The 15,689-nt window shown below is 56.7% G+C and overlaps 2 protein-coding genes across 2 annotated transcripts; one reads left to right on the top strand and one right to left on the bottom strand.

Moving 5' to 3' along the window:
- Positions 1-1,838: 1,838 nt before the first annotated feature.
- On the bottom strand, positions 1,839-11,955 carry LOC133751990 (uncharacterized protein C5orf52-like). Its single transcript, XM_062182273.1, has 3 exons — positions 11,630-11,955; positions 10,843-10,951; positions 1,839-3,822 (listed from the first exon to the last, which is right to left on the bottom strand). Exons 1-3 carry the CDS (start codon positions 11,887-11,889, stop codon positions 3,634-3,636), a joined length of 558 nt encoding a protein of 185 aa, XP_062038257.1. The 5' UTR covers positions 11,890-11,955; the 3' UTR covers positions 1,839-3,633.
- A 118-nt stretch (positions 11,956-12,073) lies between these two features.
- Positions 12,074-14,404, top strand: LOC133751989 (dual specificity protein phosphatase 18-like). The gene is made up of 2 exons (XM_062182272.1): positions 12,074-12,399; positions 13,373-14,404. Exon 2 carries the CDS (start codon positions 13,431-13,433, stop codon positions 13,995-13,997), a length of 567 nt encoding a protein of 188 aa, XP_062038256.1. The 5' UTR covers positions 12,074-12,399; positions 13,373-13,430; the 3' UTR covers positions 13,998-14,404.
- The last annotated feature ends 1,285 nt before the right edge of the window (positions 14,405-15,689 follow it).

A 15,689-nucleotide genomic window follows, 5' to 3' on the forward strand; every position in this document is an offset into this window, starting at 1 on the left:
GGTGACCTCATTTCTCAAAGCAGTTTCTCACCTTGTACCTTGTGAGGGCCTCTTGAAATCCTGGATGAGGGGATCTGGGGTTCCCATTCCCACTTTCCAAACGAGCGGGAGCATCCTGGGATCCCGTCCCACATCCACCCCCAGGGGCAAATCAATTTCCCAGGTTCAAGGTAAAACAGGGCGGGGCCATCTGCTCCAGACAGCTGCTCCCCAAACTGTCAGCGGAGAGGGTGACTCATCCAGCATCAGAGCGGCTCAGGGCCCAGGCACTCGCATCCCAGGTCACCCCACTTGCCCATGCCGGCCAGGAAAAGCCAGAGGTGTCCCAGCAAACAGGAAAACCGGTTCCTCCACCTTTGCCTTCAGTTGCTGCTGAAGAGCCCACAGGGAGGAGCGGGCAGACGCGCGAGAACGTGGAGATGGCTCTCAGCGCCAGCGGGCAGAGCTGGCTGCCTCCCCTCCTCCCTGCCAAGCTGTCCCTCTGAGTCCAGCCATCCTGTGCTTTCACAGGCCGCTGTGATGCCACTGAGCTGGGATTCTCAAGTCACTGCCCCTCCTGACAGCCTGCAGCCAGGCCTGCGAGAGGGGCGTGGTCCTCTTAATACTTCCTCCCGGCCCTCTTTTTTTTAGATTGAGATTGGTTGATTGATTGACTTCAAACTCAGAGTGACAGCAAGAGAGAAAGAGGGGCTGGTGTTGTGGTGCGTAGGTTAATCGTCCGCCTGTGGCACCAGTTCTAGTCCTGGCTGCTCTTCTTCCAATCCAACTCTCTGCTGTGGCCTGGGAAAGCAGTAGAAGATGGCTCAAGTCCTTGGCCCCTGCACCTGCGTGGGAGACCTGGAAGGAGCTCCTGGCTCCTGGCTTCAGATCAGCGCAGCTCCAGCCATTGCAGCCAATTGGGGGGTGAACCAGCGGATAGAAGATCTTTCTGTCTCTTCCTCTCACTGTAATTCTACCTTTCAAATAAATAAGTATTTTAAAGAGAGAGACAGAGACAGAGAGAGCGAGAGGGACAGAGAGATCTTCTGTCTGCTGATTCACTTGTCAAATGGCTAAAACAGTAAAGATTAGGCCAGGCTAAAGCCAGGAACCTAGAACTCCATCTGGGTCTCTCACAGCATCTCTCTCCCCCTCCCCTTCAACTCTGCCTTTCGAATAAATAAATCTGAGAGAGAGAGAGAGAGAGAGAGAGAGAGAGAGAGAGAGAGAGAGAGAACATCGACCACGGGGCTAGAAGATAATCTTCAGGGGAAGCCAGGGTTGCATTTGACCTGGGCAGGAGTCTTATTCTCTGAGCCCCCACTTCTCCCTAAATGACCTATTTTGTGGTTGGGATGATTCAATGAAATCACGTTGGCAAAGAACAGAGCTTTGTGCCTGGCTCAGGAAACGGAGGACACCTGGTTAACTTTAAAAACAAAAATGTGCGACCATTAGGGACAGCAGCACCCATACCCGAGTGCCGGGTTGGCGCCCCAACTGCTCTGGGCTTCCGATCCAGCTTCCCACCAGTGTGCACCCCCGGAGGCAGCAGTGACGGCTCAAGTACTTGGGTCCCTGCCACCCACGTAGGAGACCAGGGTGGAGCTCCTGGCTCTGCCTTTCACCTGGCTTAGTCTTGGTTGGTCCGTGCTGTGGGCATTTGGGGAGTGAACCAACAGATGGGATTTCTCTCTCTTTCAGATACAATGACAATTAAAAACATGGGCCCGGCCCTTACTCTGTGCACTGTCCCGATGCTGTGAGTGACACAAACAGGAGTAAAGGAGCATTTATCCAGAACACCCGGCGACTGCTCCTTTATTAGGCACTGTGCCTACGGAGATGAGGGAGTCACACAGCCACCTCGGGACCCAGGACACGTGGTGTGCAGACCGGGGCGTGGTGCACAGGGCTCAGAGGGAGGGGCCTTCTCTGCTGGGGCCAGCTGGGGGCGCACCAAAGAAGGGAAACCCGAATGGAACCCAAAATCTTGCGCAGCCTCTGCCTGCCCCGGGCCCCCAGGGGATGGACCAGGGGTCTCCACAAAGATCGTGGGAACTGTGAACTCTCAGGCAGGAAATCTGGAAGTACGGATTGCCACGCGCTTCGCAGCAAAGTAAATTTACCTTTCCATTTCATTTCCCATGAGCTTCTCCAAGTCCCTCTCATCCGAGGAATAGGACCGACACCAGACGGTGAGGCAGAAATGAAGCCGCCCCAAGTCATCCCAGTTCAGACGGGAGAGGAAGCCCACGGGACGCAGGGGAAGGGCAGACAGGAACCGCCTCACGGGAAGCGCCGCTGAGATAACTATGGGAGCTGAGACATTCTAGAGGGTTCTTCACAGTGAAGGCACAGCGTGGAGACTCTCAATGTGTGGCGGGCACAGCGCACAGAGCTCAGAGTGGGGACCAGCAAGGCCGGAGTCCTCATGACAGCCTCGGGGAGTGCCAGGCCCAGGGCCAAGCCCGGGACGGCCTCCGTCAGTACTTCATGGCAGCTGCACCTGCTACTGCCCCCACCCTTTCAGAGTAGGATAACGGGGGCCTGGCCTTGGCCTTGTGGCACTGGGGGTGGGGGTGGGGAGAGGTTAAGCTGCTGCTTGCAACCCCGGCCTCGCTTATCAAGTTCCAGCTTCTCTGCCTCGGACCTAGCTCCCTGCTAACGCTCCTGGGAAGGCAGCAGATGACGGCCCAAGTCTCTGGTCTCTGCCACCCACATGGGAGATCAGGATGGAGTTCCTGGCTCCTGACCTTAGCATGCTCCAACCCTGGCTGTTGTGGCCATTTGGGGAGTGATCAGCAAAAGGGAGATCTCTCTCTCTCTCTCTCTTCCTCTCTCTCTTTCTTCCTCTCTCTCTCTTCCTGTCACTCTAATGGAGGCTGGAGGAGCTTACAAGGTCACAGGGCTGATAGGCAGCTTCAAGAAAGAGCCACTTAAGCCAGGTCTGATGCCCGACCCTGACCTCCTTTTTTTTTTTTTTTTTTTTTTTGGACAGGCAGAGTTAAACAGTGAGAGAGAGAGAGACAGAGAGAAAGGTCTTCCTTCCGTTGGTTCACCCCCCAAATGGCTGCTATAGTCGGCACCATGCCAATCTGAAGCCAGGAGCCAGGTGCTTCCTCCTGGTCTCCTATGCGGGTGCAGGGCCCAAGCACTTGGGGCCATCCTCCACTGCCCGCCAGGGCCACAGCAGAGAGCTGGACTGGAAGAGGAGCAACCGGGACTAGAACCCTGGGTGCTGGCGCCGCAGGCGGAGGATTAACCAAGTGAGCCACACGCCGGCCCCAACCCTGACCTCCTTACCACTGGAATGCCCGGTATTTGAGGCCCCTCCCATCTCAGCTACCACGGGCCCCATGTCCCTGTCCTGGCCTGCCAGCGCACACACACATACGGGTGCTGAAGGCTGAATTTCTTCCTCGGCCACGGACTGGCCTGTCAGCATCACCTTCTCCAGGACACGGGCGACGGCTGGGGCAAGGAACAGTAGCACTGCTCAGTTTTGTGGTTCTTTTTTTTTTTTTTTTTTTTTGTGCTCTGCTGTCTGCTGGTCTCAGTTTATTATTCCACGCTGGCATGGGCTGGCTTCTTCCCAGTTTCCTCCCATCAGACGGGCATCACGGTGACCCTGGGCATGTGGCTCTGCCCTGGCTAGGGCGGCTGGCTTCTCTTGTGGGACTGGAACTTGTACACGGGCGGCAGGCTGTACAGGTACTGCCGGATGCTCATGGACTCCCGCCTCCAGCGCTCCAGCTTCCGGAGCTGTTCCAGCATGAACTTCTTCTTCAGGTGGTCGTGCAGGTGGCTCCTCTTTCTCTTGGTCTTCTCTGATGCTCTCATCTTAACGACAATAAAAAAAAAAAAAAAAAAAAAAAAAAAGCAATCAGAGGTGAGGTCAGGAGCAAGGAGCCACTTCGAGGCCTCTGGGGCTGCCGGCATGGGGGTGGACGATGTGTAGGGTGGACGCAAATTCTTCCAACAATTACCTTCACACACGGGGGGCTTCGGCTTCTCCATTGGTAAAGAAGAGGCATCAGGGTGGAGAACCTTCACCTTCCGGCAAACTGCAGTCTAGGAACCTGACTTTGGCCTTAACAACCTCTGTACTGAAGACCAATCAGAAAGACACAGGGGAGTCTCCTCCCACAACGCATCAGGTGCTGCTTCCCACACACCGTGGCATCCCGGTGTCACACCGAATTCTACTTACGTCTCCCACAAGGGGGCGTCACAAAGGTCAGGGAGATGCCAACACTGTGGCACCACCATGGGTTAAGCGGCTGCTTAGGACGCCAGCATCCCATACTGGAGCGCTGGTTCAGGTCCTGGCTGCTCCACTTCCACGCCAGCTCCCTGCTGCCCGCCTGGACTTGGACCAGTACTTGACCACTGCCACCATGTGGGAGGCCAGGATGGAGTTCCTGGCTTTGGTCTAGTGCAGCCCTGGCTGTTGTGGACATTTGGAGTCTCTCTCTGTGTGTCACTCTGCTTTCGAATAAATAAATGACTTTAAAAAAAAAAGTTCAGTGCTGACACTGTGATGTAGTGGGTACAGCTGCTGCCTGCAGTGCTGGCATCCCATATGGGCTCTGGTTCGAGTCCTGGCTGCTCCACTTCCGATCCAGCTCTCTGTTGTGGCCTGGGAAAGCAGTAGAAGATGGCCCAAGTCCTTGGATCCCTGCACCCATGTGGGAGACCTGGAAGAAGCTCCTGGCTCCTGGCTTTGGATGGGCGCAGCTCCAGCTGTTGCGGCTAATTGGGGAGTGAACCAGCGGATAGAAGACCTCTCTCTCTCTCTCTCTCTGCCTCTCTCTGTGTAACTCTTTCAAATAAAAAAATAAATCTTTAAAAAAAAAGTTCATGAAAAATGGAGTTAAAAATATGCTTATTTTGGGGCAAAACAACGTTGACATGCATGCAGTTTTTTCATAGTGTTCACTTTCTACGAACTGTCTCGAAGTGCCGTCCTGTCACGTATCCTCTGTCCTGCTGACAACAAGACTGGAAGGTCCGGGAAGGCACAGCTTATCTTACTCTTTTTTTTGTTTGTTTGTTTTGTTTTGTTTTTTTAGAATATTTTGGTTTCAGGCCTGGAAGTTATACAAGTTTCATGTATTTCATAACCAGAGATTTAGGAACGTAGTGATACCCCCCCCCAAGTCATTTATTTATTCCAGTGAGCTGGCTGCAGGAGGGGATACAAATATCAAGGATGGGGCCAGCACTGTGTCACAGTGGGTAAAGCACGCATCCCATATGGACACCCGTTTGTGTCCTGGCTGCTCCGCTTCCAATCCAGCTCCCTGCTAATGGTCTGAGGAAAGCAGTGGAAGATGGCCAAGTACTTGGGCCCCTGATACCCACATGGGAGACCTGGAAAAAGCCCCTGCATCCTGACTTCAGCCTGGCTCTGCCTTAGCCCTTGCAGCTATCTGAGGGGTGAGTCAGTGGGTGGAAGATCTCTCTCTCTCTCTCTCTCTCTCTCTCTCTTTCAAATAAATAAATAAATAAATAAATTTTTTAGAAAAAAAATCTATCAAGGATAGGCGCTCACAGTAGCTGCAGTGTGGTCAGGAGGTGAGACACATGTCCAGATATCTCCAGGCCAGGCAAAAAGTGATACCTCCCTGGGGTGTGTGATGGCGCAGGTGAAGCTGCCACCTGCAACACCAGCATTCAACATGAGCACCATTTCGAGTCCCAGCAGCTCCACTTCCGATCTAGCTCCCTGCTAATGTGCCAGGGGAGGCAGAGAGCCTGGCCCAGCCCTGGCCATTGTGGCCACCCAGGGAGTGAACCAGCAGATGGAAGGTCTCTCTCCTTCTTTCTATAACTCTCTTTCAAATAAATAAAAATAAAAGAGATACACCCCTAAAAGGAAGCACAGAATTCAAAGAAAGGAAACACTAAGAAGAGCTGAATGGAAGAGCTGATACGTAAACTGGGGGAGGTGGATTTTGAAGGATGGGAAGGTTTAGGGCACAGAGAAACAGAATCTGGTGGGAGGCAGGGTGTTTGTTGCAATAGTTAACAGGCCATCCTGCTCCCCAGTCCCAGTTCCTGCTAACCCACACCCTGGAAGGCAGCAGGTGGCGGCTCGCATGGTTGGGTCCCTGCTACTCCTGTTCCAGGCTCCCAGCTGCCAACTGGGCTAGCCCCACCTGCTCTGGGCATTGAGGGAGTGAATGAGAAGCTGGGAGAGACCTCTGTCCGTCTGTCTCTCTTGTATTTCAAGGAAATAAAATGAATCATTGTTTAACAGACACCATTTGATAGGAGATGATGAAATCTACAGAGCATTCTGATAAGACCAACCCAGAGCAAAGCAGCTCTCCCTAAAGGCCAGTCCACCTTGATGGGATTCATCATCCATGGGTTGAAGAGGAGGCCTGGGAGACATGGCATTGAAAAAGACACATTGTTCCAATCAGTCCTCCTAACTCTGGCTGAGCACAGGAAACATTTAAGTTGCTTGATTAAAAAAAAAAAAAAAAAAAAAAAAAAAACCAGCCCTCAGGTTCCAGCTTAGAAGGATTTGGAGGGGGGCCAGGAATCTATATGGCAGTACTTCCAAAAGCTCATGGGACAAGAGAACTCAAAGATAAGCTATTTGGGGCAAATTATTTTGAAATCCATGTGTTTGGGAGGCCGCTTTTCAACGGTCATGGAAAATGCACATTACGCAGAAGTGGCCATGGCCTGAGGTGCCCGCGTCCCAAATCGAGGTGCCAGCTCAAGGCCTGGCAACTCTGCTTCCAACCCTGCTCCCCGTGAATGCACCTGGGCGGCAGCAGATTGTGGGTCCAGTTCCTGCCACCCTCACGGGACAACCAGATGGAGTTCCTGGTCCTGGATTCAGCCTGGAGCAGCCCCAGCTATTGTAGACATTTGAGGCGTGAAGGAGCAAATGGAAGATCTGTGTGTGTGTGTGTGTGCGTGAGAGAGAGAGAGGAGAGAGAGGGAGAGAGGGAGGGAGGCAGTGAGGGAGGGAGAGAGGGAGGGAGGCAGTGAGGGAGGGAGAGAGAGAGAGAGAGAGAGACTTTGCCTTTCAAATAAATAAATCTTGTGGGTTTTTCTTTTTTTTCTTTCTTTTTTTTTTTTAAGATTTCTATATTTATTTGAGAGGCAGAGTTACAGCCAGAGGGAGTAAGAGAGAGAGAGGTCTTCCATCCGCTGGTTCACTCCCCAGATAGCCACAACGGCTGGAGCTAGGAGCCAGGAGCTTCTTCCAAGTCTCCCACGTGGGTGCAGGGGCCCAAGAACTTGGGCCATCTTCCACTGCTTTCCTAGGTCACGGCAGAGAGTTAGACCGGAAGTGGAGCAGCTGGGACATGAACTGGTGCCCATTATGGGATGGGATGCCAGCACCCCAGGCTAAGGCTTAACCTATTACGTCACAGCACCGGTCCCAGTAAGCCTTGTTTAGAAAGAAAACTATGAATGGATTGCCAAAAATTATCTGTACCAAAATAACCTTACTCTTTAATTCCGTTTTCTCACGGAAATTGGAAGTCCTCTCAGAATTTGTCATGCACCTGAGACGACTGAAGCAGCCAGCCACCGAGACGCCAGTGCCGCTTTTACCATCGCTTTCCAGTCCACCTGTGACCGCAGGGCTCCTGGCCTCTCTCGGCCGCTGGGTCCACCATGAGCGGGACTCCTGGGCAGGGTTTCTCAGCCTGGACGTGAGTGAGATTTAGAGCTGGACAGTTCTCTGGGTGGGGGGCAGGGCTGCCCTGCACACTGTAGGAGGTTTAGCCACCTCCCTGGCCTCTACCTACCACAGGCTAGTAACACCATCCCTCTGGTGCCTGTGCTAAACAAATATTCTCCAGGCATTGCCGATGGCCCCTAAGGGCCAAGAGCACCCTGGCTTGGGAAGCGTGGCGTAGATGAATGAAATCAGCCATCACTGTCAGAGCCAGGGGCGTCCCACGGCACCAGATCTCAGCTGTGCCGGTTGGATCCAGTGGCCAAAACACTATGAATGCTTTCCAGGGAGACAGAAACACTGCCACGCTCCCACCCAAGCCCTAAACCCGTGTAGTCCTGCATGCTGGCCTCTCACCAGTCACGGGTGTCCACAATCGGAGAAGGGCAGCCCATGCTCTTTTCTTTCTTTTTAAGATTTATTTGTTTATTTGAAAGGCAGTTACAGAGAAAGGGCTCTTCTATCCTCTGGGACACTCCCCAAATGGCCACAAAAGCTAGGGCTGGGCCAGACCAAAGCCAGGAGCCGGGAGCTTCTTCTGGGTCTCCCACACGGATGGCAGGGTGCCCAAGTGCTGCTTTCCAGCTGCATCTAGCAGGGCGCTGGGATGGAAGTGGAGCAGCGGGGACAGGAGCTGGAGCCCATGTGGGATGCCTGGCATCACAGGTGGTGGCTTACCCTGCTGTGCCACCACAGCCAGCCCCAGCCCATTCTTAAGGGAGAACGTCTTACATAATGGCCAGTCAGACCCCTGTGCATAACTCCGCAGTGCTCAAGAGGCCACCCCAACGGTTCGGTCTGAGTCTGTTTCCTGAATAATTAAATGAAGGGTAATGATACCGAGGACATCAAGTGCCAAGACACACACAGGCGCAACACAGTTTAAAAGGAAGCCTCTGGACAGCACAGCTGTCTCGTACAACTCAGGGGTTTGCAGTTACAGGATTTTAGGGATCCTTGTCCCACTGCCAGAGGTGTAGTCCCTGCCCACTGCTTACAGGTTTGGTCCCCTGATCCGCCCTGGGCCAGAGAGCAGAGCTCCCACACTGCTTGGCTGCAGTCCTGGAGCAGGCGATGGGCCCGTGACCCAGCTGGGACCACGTGGAATCCCCCTCTAGGGTTTGTCTCACTTGAGCAACAGCAGACGTACTCTCTCTTTTCTGGTCTTCAGGCCAGGGGTTCCTGTGACCTCACTCCCCAGAGACAACCAGCCCGATGGCGGCGGCAATGGTCAGAAAGCAGCAGACCAGGGAGATGAGAGGGAGGGTGAACACACACCAGTGCAATCAGGGGCCCTGGCTTCGCTCGTCCCCAAACCCGGTGACCGTGCCCCATGCAACCTTGACTATGTAAGCCTAATGTTCTTTATTTTGCTTGAACTAGTTCAGGGTCAGTTTATATCACCTGCAAAAGCATCCCAATAGATTCTACGCCATGCGGCACCCCATACCGGAGTCCTGGCTGCTCGGCTTCCAATCCAGCTGCCTGCTAATGCACCCGGGAAAGCAGTAGAAGTAGAAGGCTTGGGCCCCTGCCATCCACCTGGGAGACCCAGATGGAATCCCTGGCTCTTGGATTCTGCCTGGCCCCAACCCAGCTCTGCAGCCATTTGGGGAGTGAACTGTGGGATGGAAAATCTGTCACTCTGCCTTTCAAATACATGAATCTTTTTTGGGGGGAAAAAATAGAATCTACTTCACAGATGAGAAAGCAGAGTTCTGGGGGAAGTGTAACTTGCCCGAGGTCACACAAGGCTGACCTCCCCATCACCAAGTTCACCCTGTTTCTACTGCACCACATCTCTGGACTCTTGGCGGGGAACGCTGAGCCCTCAATTGGATATGTCGCCGCTGGCTAAGGTTCTCCACCCTGCTCCATGCCGGAATCCCATGGGCCCACCCAGACTTGACACTGGAACACAGGCAGGAAGAGGGCAGCATGGGCCAGCATAGTGGCACAGAGGGTTAAGCTGCCGCCTGCAATGCCGTTATCCCAGATGGGCATGGGTTTGTCTCTCAGCTTCTCTACTTCCAATCCAGTGAGCCTGGGAAAGCAATGGAAGATGGCCCAAGTCACCAGTTTGGAGTCTCAGCTCCACTTCCAATCCAGCTCCTTGCTAGCGTGCCTGGGAAAGTGGCAGAAGATGCCCCAAGTGCTTGGGCCCTTGCACCCATGTAGGAGACCTAGATAAAGGCCTTGGCTCCTAGCTCTGTACCTGCCCAGCTCCAGCCATTGCAGCCATTTGGGGACTGAACCAGCAGATGAAAGATCTCTGTCTCTCCCTCTCTGTCTGTAACTCTGACTTTCAAATAAATAAATCTTAAAAAAAAAAAAAAAAGAAAAATGGCTCAAGTGCTTGGGACCCTGCCACCCATGCCATCTAAGACACAGATGAAGCTCCTGGCTTTGGCCTGGCCCAGCCCTGGGTGTTGCAACCATTCAGGGAGTGAATCAACAGATGGAAGATCTCTCTCCCTGTCTCTGTCTCTCTCTCTTTCTAATAAATTAACAAAAAACGTAAGGGGAGGAGGAGGAGGATCAGCTCCAGGCTGCTTCCCTGCGTGCAGGCGCGAGTCCGTTCCTGGAGTGCATCCTGCCCCACGCAGGCCCTCGTGACTCATTTCATGTGGCCAGCCATCAGGGTCTATGGGCCCCACTGGAGCCAGAGCACTTGGGCTTAAGGAAGCAGCTCCAATCCTACTTGTCCAGAAGCACAGAGAGGCAGACGCGCCTTTGTTCTCATCTCGTTTGGAAAGTGGGGATAATCCAGAAAGGAAAAACCACCGGAGCAGACAGTGCTGATGCCAATCCAAGCTGTAAGACCCAAGACCCTGTACAGCAGACAGTAACAACCTATTCAGGGGTTCCCCAGAGAGATACTGTGCTTTGTTGGGGGTGGGGAGATACTACAGGACCTAAGAGACATGGAGTCGTTCTCCCTGGCTCCTTCAGTCCAGGAATAAGGGCGACACCCCAGGCCAAGTCAGCAACCTCGGGTACCAACGGGTCCCCTCTACAAAACGGGGCCTGCCTACGGTGCTTGGATGGGTCCCCATCATCTCTGAGATCTATGATCTTCCCAGCTCCAGGATACGGGGAAAGCGCGATGAATGTGGGTCGAACATCCGTAAAGCGTGCGGCCGCTTTACCTCCATCTCACAGATGCGCTGGGCACTCAGGTTGTCACGGATGATCACTCGGGACAAGTGGTTCTTGGGTAAGAAACGTCTCACGGCTGCCTCACTGGAATTCATGCCGCTGTTGGGAGGGGCGAGGGGAGATGGTTCAGGTTAGAGGTGACCACGGCTGGGCCCAGGGCAGGCCCAGCGCCTGGAGGGACGGTGCCCTAGCGGGGGTACCCAGCACGGTTCGGTCAGTTTTCACAGTTGCTCATTAGCTGTCTCCATTCAGACAGAGGGGCTACTTGGGGGGTGGGGGTGTTTCTTAGATGCCAAGAACGAAAAACGCGGCTCTTAAGGGGTTGAGGGCCCATCCCAGAGGTGCCCGTGCCACACGAGGTCAAATCCAAGGGGACTGAAGGGTCAGGGCCAGTTCAGAAGAAAGGTGACGCCAGCCAAAGGGACATACATTGCCAGAATCCAGAGTTGGTTGCGTCAACCCTCACCGCCTTTTACAGCACCTGTCTGTCCAGCCTAGGGCTAACAGGGCCCAAGGTCAAGGTTCCAAACCCCCTGACGTCACCCTCTTCTCCCCAGGACGCGCCCAAGAACGGACAGCGCATGCGTAGTCCCGTGGTGCTCGCTAGTCCCACAATGCGTGTCATTGTTCTCCAAGAACCGCTCTCTGATCCGGGGCAGGGAAGGGGGCTTGAGGGGGTGTGCGGGTGGGGGCTGAGCGGGAGCGGCGCCCTCCCTCGGGGTCTAAAGCGACCGCGCCGTGAGGGGGTCTGGAGCCGCGCCTGGCCCAGGGCCGCACCTGACGAGCACCAGAGGCTGCGAGGCCCGCGGCGGCAGGAAGCACAGCTGCGGGTGGACCCCGAGGACCCGCTCCGCGCGGCTGCCGACCCTGTCGCGTCGCAACTCGGGGCCCCGGGGGGCGCTGGGGCCGGGGGTCGCCTGCGCGGCGGCCTCTCGGTCCTCGGACCGGGCCAGGTCCCATGTGACCCGAACCGGCTGTGTCGCGGGGTCTTTCGCGACGGAGGGCGACTCGGCGATGGGAGTCAAGCTGGAACTCATGGTCCGAGAGCGCGGGCGGACCCGGTGTGAGGGAGACCCGCCTCCCTCAACCCGGGCCCGCGCCGCGAGCCGAGCGCCGCGCGTTACCCAGGGCGACGCGCGCGGAGGGGCGGGGCCAGAGCGCGGAGCCCCGCCCCCGGAAGCCGCCGCCGCGGCAGGATTGTCCCTCGGCGGCCGCCGTGGTGCGACCCGGCGCGTTGCCGTGGAGACAGACGGGGCGGGATGGAGTGGGCTGCGGGGGGCTGATTCGAGGCGGCCTCGCCCCCGGGACTGCAGCCGGCGCGGTCGCGGGGCGGGTAACCCTGGTGAGCCGTGGGACCGAGGCCGGGACTTCGCCAAAGGCCCAGCATAACGTGGGGCCATCGCCATGGAGACCGGAGCGCTGTGCCGGCGGGGACTGTGGCCCCGGGACCGTGACTGCTCTGCGGCCTCCCCCCAGAGACCCTCGGCCGAGACTCGGCGCCGCGGCCGCTTCCCCAGCGAACCCGCCAGCCCTCCTGCGGGCGAGAGGTAAGAGGGTCGCGGGGCCCTGACGCTGAGCCGGCGAGGACGCCCCCCACCTACCCCGAGGTACACCCACCTGGGCAGCTTCGGGTCGCTTCGGGCCTCGAACCGCGGCCGACGGGCGCCTGCGGCTTCCCAGACTTACAAACGGTGAAGCCCGGCTGCTCGCAAGTTGCTTTTTTTTTTTTTCCCCCAAACTCCCTGCCCCTTGGGAATCTTCAGACGCCGGGTCCTTTCTCACGCCACCCCCGGCCCCCAGCCTGGACTTTTCATTTCTGCCCACGGCCTCGCTGGCCCCGAGAGCTGTGATTTAAAAGCGAATGCGCGGCCCAGATGGGGGTGCATGGCGGCAGATGGCGGGGCGCTGAGGCCCCGCTGCCTCTCTGCCCTGGATCCTGGGGTTGCTGTGGCGCCCGGGACTCCGGCCTGCCCGGAGGCTTGCGGCCACTCCCTTCCCCAGGCGCAGAAACGTGAGCCGGCACGGAGGACCGTGTTGTTTGACATCAGGTCCACACGGCTGGCTTCCGGAAGAGAGAGGCTGCGCCCCGCCCTGCTCTTCCCGGCCCTCTCCAGCCACTCCCAGGACGGGGGTCTCTGGGCCCACGCCCCGGCTCAGGGTCTGATATGGGGCAGGAAGTCAGAGGACCCGGGACGGGAGCCCATGCAAAGTGGTTTCCGCTTGGAGGGACTGGAGGCGAGAGAGTTTTGAAGGGCGGAGACTCGGGCCTGTTCCAGCAGGGATGGGGGCGGGGGCTTTGTGCCCATTGGACCCCCTGCGGGGGGTGCTGGAAATGCGGAGCCCGTGGGCTCGGGGAGGCCTGGGTGTCTGTGTTTCTCCTGAGTCCCCCCCCCCCCCGCCTGGGGGTGATTGAGCTGTGATGCTCAGAAGGCCGCCTAAGGGGCGCGCAGACCCCTCCCCGGACCCCGCGGGCTGGGCCGCCGGCCTCCGCGCTCGCTCAGCGCCCGCTCCGGCCCGCAGTGTCCCGAGCAGCCAGATGCAGGCCTCCCGCCTCCGCGCCTTCTGAGCCCCCGCCTTGATGAGCGCAGCCTCGTGTGCCTTCCCGGTGCAGCTCCGGCAGCCGTCGGTCAGCGGCCTCTCGCAGATCACCCGGAGCCTGTACCTCAGCAACGGCTCGGCCGCCAACAACAAGCTGCTGCTGGCCAGCAACCAGATCACCTCGGTGGTCAACGTGTCGGTGGAGGTCGCCAACACCGTCTTCGAGCACATCGAGTACATGCACGTGCCCGTGGCTGACGCCCCCAGCTCGCCGCTCTACGGCTTCTTCGACCCCATCGCCGACCACATCCACGGCGTGGAGCTGAAGCAGGGCCGCACGCTGCTGCACTGCGCCGCGGGCGTGAGCCGCTCGGCCGCCCTGTGCCTCGCCTACCTCATGAAGTACCACGCCATGTCCCTGCTGGACGCCCACGCCTGGACCAAGGCCTGCCGGCCCATCATCCGGCCCAACGTGGGCTTCTGGGAGCAGCTCATCCACTACGAGTTCCAGCTGTTCGGGAAGAACAGTGTGCGCATGCTCAGCTCCCCGGTGGGCCCGATCCCCGACATCTACGAGAAGGAGGTGCGCTTCATGATCCCGCTGTGACCCAAGAGAGGACTGTAGCTTCTAACCCTGTAACCCCGAGGCCAGAGATGCAACGGCGAAGGGTGGCAGGCCGCGACTGCCGGCCCCAGGGTGGCGGGAGGCAGCCGGTGCCCTGGCAGAGAGACCCAGTGCCCAGGGCGACCGGCCGGGACCGAGTCTGCCACAGTCACACCTGGTTTGTTGCCAACGCACAGCCAGAGCCTTAAGCGTCGCGGCACCGGCTGCGCCTGCCAACCTGCCGGGGAAGCGAGCTTCGGGCATGCTCAGGAGCCTTGGCCGGGGGAGCCCCCGACCCCCACCTTCCATCCCTGCCACCGTGGCCTCACTCTGGTTTTCTAGATCACACGCATAAGGTAGCTTTCAGAGAAAGCGTCCCACTGAATAAAATTTCAACCAAAAACGCCCAAGATTCCTTTTGAGTGCTTTTGTGCGTGGAAAAAAAATGGTTTCAGTCCTTTTGGGCCTTCCCTCAGAGGAAGCCTCGACTCAGGAGCCTTCTCAGAGTCCCCACTGTGTGACCTTGAGCCCCAGCCCCCCTCCACACCCCCAAAGGCCTTGTTTAAGTCCCTGTCAGAGCCAGCTCCCAGGGATCCCCGGGGCAGGGACGTGTGCCCTGGCATCCAGGATGGTCCAAAGCCCCTCCACGCCTGAGGCCCTGGCTCAAGACCAGCAATTCTACTCCAGAGGTTTTCGGGCAAACAACAGCACAATTGCTCCACTGGACATAGGGTCCAGTGGAGGCCAAAAATTCTAATTTTAATGGCATCAAGTTAACTCTGTGGGATGGACAGTTCTGTGGGTCGTATGGGTCCGTGTGTGCACCGCCGTCGGGACCCAGGACCTCGTCCCCCAGGTCCCCTCCTACTTTCCCTTCCTGGTCAAACTATCCGACAGGGCATCTGCTCTCTGCCTCTCCAGCCGCCTTTTCCGGGAGGTCACAGCCTCATACCCGTGGGACCTGGAGGTGGCCTTGACACTCAGGCCATCGCTTTCCGGCTGCGAGCGGACTGCCTCACCGGACGGATGCAGCACAGTTTGTTTCACGCTCAGCACTGAAAGAATGGACTTCAGTTGCTTCTGGTTTCTTAACAAGCGTGAACGAAGTTGCTTTTTTTTTTTTTCTTTGCTTTTTCTTTTTTTTTTTTTTTTGACAGGCAGAGTTAGACAGTGAGAGGGAGAGAGACAGAAAGGTCTTCCTTTTGCCGTTGGTTCACCCTCCAATGGCTGCCGCGGCCGGCGCATCGAGCTGATCCAAAGCCAGGAGCCAGGTGCTTCTCCTGGTCTCCCATGCAGGTGCAGGGCCCAAGGACTTGGGCCATCCTCCACTGCCTTCCCAGGCCACAGCAGAGAGCTGGCCTGGAAGAGGAGCAACCGGGACTAGAACCTGGTGTGCCAGCACCACAGGCAGAGGATTAGCCTAATGAGCCGCAGCGCTGGCCAACATTTTTTTTTTTAATAGAAGCTCTGGAAAAGATTCTGCTTCCAAGCTCATCTGCTTCTGCAGGCTTGTCTGCACGGTTCCCTTGTTACCTTTGTCATCTGTAGGGTCTGTGGTGATAGCACCTTTCCATGCCTCTTACTTTGTCTCTTCTCTTGATTTCTTGTTAGTGCAGCTAGTGGTTTATTTTAAAACATTTAAAAGAACTGTCAACTTTATTAAGATTTATTTGAAAGGCAGAGTGACACAGAGAG

This window comes from Lepus europaeus, chromosome 23 (assembly GCF_033115175.1).
Source record: "Lepus europaeus isolate LE1 chromosome 23, mLepTim1.pri, whole genome shotgun sequence".
NCBI classification, from domain to species: domain Eukaryota; kingdom Metazoa; phylum Chordata; class Mammalia; order Lagomorpha; family Leporidae; genus Lepus; species Lepus europaeus.